The sequence below is a fragment of the Montipora foliosa genome, chromosome 8 (assembly GCF_036669935.1).
Source record: "Montipora foliosa isolate CH-2021 chromosome 8, ASM3666993v2, whole genome shotgun sequence".
NCBI classification, from domain to species: Eukaryota; Metazoa; Cnidaria; class Anthozoa; order Scleractinia; family Acroporidae; genus Montipora; species Montipora foliosa.
The window spans coordinates 37,745,159-37,750,158 of NC_090876.1; the positions used below are offsets into that span (position 1 = coordinate 37,745,159).

At 43.0% G+C, this 5,000-nt stretch overlaps 1 protein-coding gene across 1 annotated transcript in view; it reads right to left on the reverse strand.

The window, feature by feature from the left end:
- Positions 1-2,439: 2,439 nt before the first annotated feature.
- LOC137968775 (uncharacterized) overlaps positions 2,440-5,000 on the reverse strand; it is a 38,736-nt gene continuing 36,175 nt past the window's right edge. The window contains exons 40-41 of the mRNA XM_068815266.1: positions 4,398-4,972; positions 2,440-3,694 (exon numbers count right to left, since the gene is read on the reverse strand). Coding sequence (XP_068671367.1) covers positions 2,669-3,694; positions 4,398-4,972 — 1,601 coding nt within the window. The 3' untranslated portion in view covers positions 2,440-2,668. The remainder of the gene's footprint in view (positions 3,695-4,397; positions 4,973-5,000) is intronic.

A 5,000-nucleotide genomic window follows, 5' to 3' on the forward strand; every position in this document is an offset into this window, starting at 1 on the left:
AAGCGACTAGGAGTATTTCTCCTTCCCCCTGGTTGGGATGCTAGTCCATCGCAGGGTTACCCCCAGCATTATTCACCGGTACCCATTTATACACCTGGGTGGAGAGAGGCATCGTGGGAGTAAAGTGTCTTGCCCAAGAACACAACACAATGTCCCCGGCCAGGACCCGGAGCACTCGATCCGGAGTCGAGCACACTAACCATGAGGCCACCGCGCCTCCCACACAAAAAATGGAAGGGAAGAAAAAGATTGGGGCCAAGAGTTTCCTTAAATGTCGTTTAAACCAGGATAAATTAGAGCTGAAACGCATTTCACTTGGCAAGCTATTCCAGCTGTCTACAATTAATATAAACATTTATGTTTTAGTTGTTAGGAGATTTGCATTGAAAGCCATTTTAATCGAAATTCAACAATACGTCTTAAAGCCTGTTTAAACGGTTTCAACATTTGCTTCAACATGCATTCAACACTTTATTGAACCAAATGTTTGGTGCGTTTGAACAGGTCGTCCAACATTGTTGAAAGAGTAAAAAATGTCGAAAGCTCGTTGGATCAAGTTTAAACCGATTTAAACTTTCATTCAACATCGATTCAACTTTTCCTTTGTTCTCGAAAATGTTGAATGGTGTTGAAGCCGCTTGAACACTCTGTTCAACAATAAATTATTGTAGAAGACACGCATGCCCACATCAGGCAGCAAAAGTCAATATGGTGTACTTTATATGGACGAGAGAGTCTGGTTTCTAGTTCTTAGTTCCTCGAAATCAAATTTCGCGAAAGTGTTGGTTCTTTTGTTGGCGCAATGTTGGAACCTTTTAAAAGTAGTAATGTAGCAGCTGATCCAAAGATTACTCACCATTGGTTCGCAACCCTTACAGGAAACAATGATATGTCATTCTTTTTATTGTTTTAGCTATTGTTTGGGGTCAGGGTTGCAAACCAATGGAGAGTTATTTTTGGATCAGCTGCTACATCACCCTTTAAAAAGGCCTCCGCACAACTTTGTTTTTGTGTCCAACATTTGCCCAATATCCGTTCAGCTTTTGTTAAACGAATGTTGTCAAATGTTGAAACCGTTTAAATGGGCCTTTACACATTGCGACAAATACTCTTTTTTTTTTTGTACAAAATTTAATACAAGTGTAATAAAGAATGTGCGAGCAACGTGCAGAAGAACTTTTCGCCATTATGCAAATTTATTATTTTTTGGACGTTGTTTTCCTTATAATTAGTAACTAGAGTGATTTAACAACAGGATCGGAAACGTTTAATGACCACGGGAAGGCGCGCGGAAAAGTCTGGATTCGATTATATTTTGACTGTTTATGGGTATTTTGCAGCGAGACGCGCGGCGCCGTCGTCAAATTACCTTCCCGTTCTAGCATTAATAATTCTTACCTGCTGAAATATTGTATGGTTTCTCCTAATGTTCTAAAAAGTTGATACAGGATTTAAAAAAAGCTGAAACCGATGGTGGACTTAAACACATTTTAGGTATCTTACTGATGAACCGTCACAGTCCTTAGATATTCCGTTTGCAAGGCATTAAACGCTCGTAATCGCAACCTCGTTTCCAGGGTCTCTCGAGCGAGGAGGGTCTGGTCACGTGCTTCCGTGACAATTGAAAACACTAGGGAGGGGTCCTCTCTAAACAAGGAATTTGTCGCGTTGAGCTTTGTCGAATTCAAAGCCAGGCTAATAGCTTCGCGCTGCGACTCCGCCATTACCCGCGATGTTTTACAGTAGCCTTCAGGCTGCAATTTCGCATAGTGTTTATTCTAACGTTAATCTAAAAGTTAAACAAGTTATCGGCTAAGGCGAGCAATTCTTCAGTGTTCTTCTTGAACATATTTTTACAATGTAAAACGACTTTGACTGAACCGCACAATCTACAGCAACTTATGACAGACGATGTATGTGTTTTCTTCGGCGTTTGCAAACTATTATCGCCGGACATAGCCGCAGAAGAACATATGTTCACATACCGTAGCACGTGAAACTTGGTTTGTTTTGGTGACAACACATTCCGCACTCCCGTAGTCTCAGTATAGACAAAATTCTTACTAAGCCGCCCCTCCCTTCATTGGATAAATTGTTATCTCCCAGATTCTGGGAGACATGTGACCAGACCCTACAAGGGTCTCTCCTCGCTCGCCCCAGGCGTTAAGATGAGAGACCCTAGGAACGAGGTTGTCGTAATCGGTGCCTTTAAAATCACTCGTGGTAAGTCGTTTGCACAAGGTGATATCACAACTAGCAATTTTATCCTAATAAAATTGTTTGTGCGCTTGGTATAGCTTCTAAGCACTGTGGTAAGAGGGAGGTAATTTCATGATAAAGCAACTGTGCTTAGGTCTTTCTTCCATCTTTCCTTTAAATAAAAACATGAAAAGGACACCTTTTTCAACTGAATCTCAGTTAATTTTATTCTATCCTGCTATAACTTCTAATACAATAGTAGTAATATAAACGACCCATTTCTCTGCCGAAACTTATGATTTATCGACACCAAAAGCTTTCCTAGACTTCATCTTGCGAAGACTGAGATTTTTGAAGCTTGCACTTTCCCAAAGCACGATCAAAGTGACTTTATTTCAGTGCAGACATCCATCCTGACAAGATGCATGTCCAAATAATTTCGAACATTTATTTCCGTGGTGTCGTTCACCTAAACGATGTTCTCCAATTCTGTACCGTTGCGCTGATCAAATAAGTGATTCATGGTCGTGCCGTTTCGTCCCCAGTCTTCCACGGTACCGTTGGGTCCCTGACCATGCATTTCGTGTATTCTGGCAAGATTGGAGATGTCTTCAAAATCTGTTCCATTCATTCGCCGATGCGTAAATTCCTTCATAGTACCGTTTCTCTTCGGTCGCAAGTCGGCGCGTTGATCAACCATTTTAGGAGGATTTGTTGTTGGAGAAGCGATATCGACTGATTCTGTTTCATTGCCTTTTTCGGGAACGTCGGCCGAAGTCGTGTTGCTGATTTCTGGACCCATGTCTACCTCGGCGCTGTTCAACTGTGGTCCTTCGGATTCGTGAGGAATGGAAACAGTGACGTCATTTTCCAATTCAGTCACAGTGGAGTCGATGTTTCGTCCCAGATCCTCCACGGTACTGTTTGGCCGCTGACTTTTATGTTTCTGGGAACTAGCAGCACTGACGTCACTTTCCGGTTCTGGTGGACTGACTTTTTCAGGAATATCGGTCAACGTGGAATTCACGTTTCGTCCCAGGTCCTCCTCAGTGCCGCTTGACCACTGACTTTTAGATTCCTGGAAACTATTAGCACTGACGTCACTTTTCAATTCCATTCCATTGATTTGATTAGGAACGTCAGTCACAGTGGAGTTGATGTTTCGTTCCATATCATCCTCGGTACTATTTGACCGCGGACCATCTGATTCCTGGGGCTGAACAAGGCTTCCCTGATATTCTGACTGTAACTCATTGCTGCTTTGAGACGTCTGTTTGCCTTGCTCCCAGTTTTCCGCGGTACTGTTGACTGGCGGCCCCTCAAATGCTTCGTGGGGCTTGTGGAAAGTAGTTTCATCTTCCGGTTCTGTTTGATTGGATGGCTCAGTACTGGTATCCGTGACTTGTTCCCAGTCTTCCTCACTTCTGTTGAAGCCTTGATTACGACGACTGTCGAGCCGGGCAAGCATATCTCGATATTTATCGCGTGTAATTCGCTACAAGTGAAAGAAATAAAACGATAAAATAAATAAATAAATAAATAAATATAATATAATCAGCGGAAAGGAACAAAAGCTGCAGTGATAGCAATTTAACTGAGGTATACGAGGTAAATCGTTTTCATGAGCTAAGGCAATGAAATGACGTTTGGGATGATTGTCGCAGTTATGAGTGCAATTTATGAAATTACATTATGAAGTCTGAAAAATTCAGGACTTCTGCGGAAGCTTGAACCCCGTTGAAGTCTTGAAATTTCCAGGTTTCATAACGCAATCGCCTAAATTGAATCTGTAACTGCCACGATCACCCTGTTTCCTATAAAAGAAATTGCTAAAGCCCCTGAAAAACTTTCTAAGCGAGTTAATTGATGCAACACTGCACTGGTATTTTCAAGGGCCCATGAGTTCGACTCCCGTTGTAGCTTGGATTTTTTTGAGGCTTTCATTTCGTTGTTGCCTAAGTAACGTTCATAACTGTCATCAGTTACAGGACAGCGACATTAGACAGTAAATACCAGGCCCCAGTTATTCAAAGGTTGGAACGTACTATCCAAAAAATCACTATCCATGGGATAAGTACTACCAAATCGTATTGAGAGATGTATGAAAACTTCTAATGACGCAATGTTTGGGTGTTTGGTCATCACGTGTCCAGCCCAAACCAGGGCTTTTTCCTGCCTTCTATCGGAAATAATCTCACCATTTCATTGTGGATGGCCTTTGCTATTTGACCGGCTCTAGTAATCAGGCTTCTGTACGAGCGCACAGTATACATGTGTCTGTTCTTGTAAGTGACTGGACGAAGGTATCTGTAATCGAGGCGACCAACGCCGACGATGTACACTTTGACGCCGAGCTTAGCGAACTGCAGGCGAAGTCGCCCCATGAGATAATAGGACCGGTGAGTTTGTCTTCCACTGACGACTACAACAAGGATCTTCTGAACGAAGAAATATTTATTCCTCCTGTTGAAGAAATAGCGCAGCGCGGCGTTCATTCCAAGATCAACGCGTCTTCCGTTTTGGTTCGGATACCGGATGTAATCCAACGCTCGCAGCACCAAACCAAGAGAGTTGTACTGGTTAAAGCGCATGCGCAAGTGTGGTCGGCTTCCGTAAGTGGCGACGCCGATGTGTGACTGGTGCTTGGTGATCGGGAAGCGTCGGGCGATCGACTTGATAAAAACCTTCTCGAGGTGGAAGTTTCGTCGACCAACATAGCGAGAGCCGTCGATCAGGAAAGCGATGTCAGCGGTAACAGGAATATACGAGGCACCTGCAAGAAAGCAAGGGTGATAAATCAC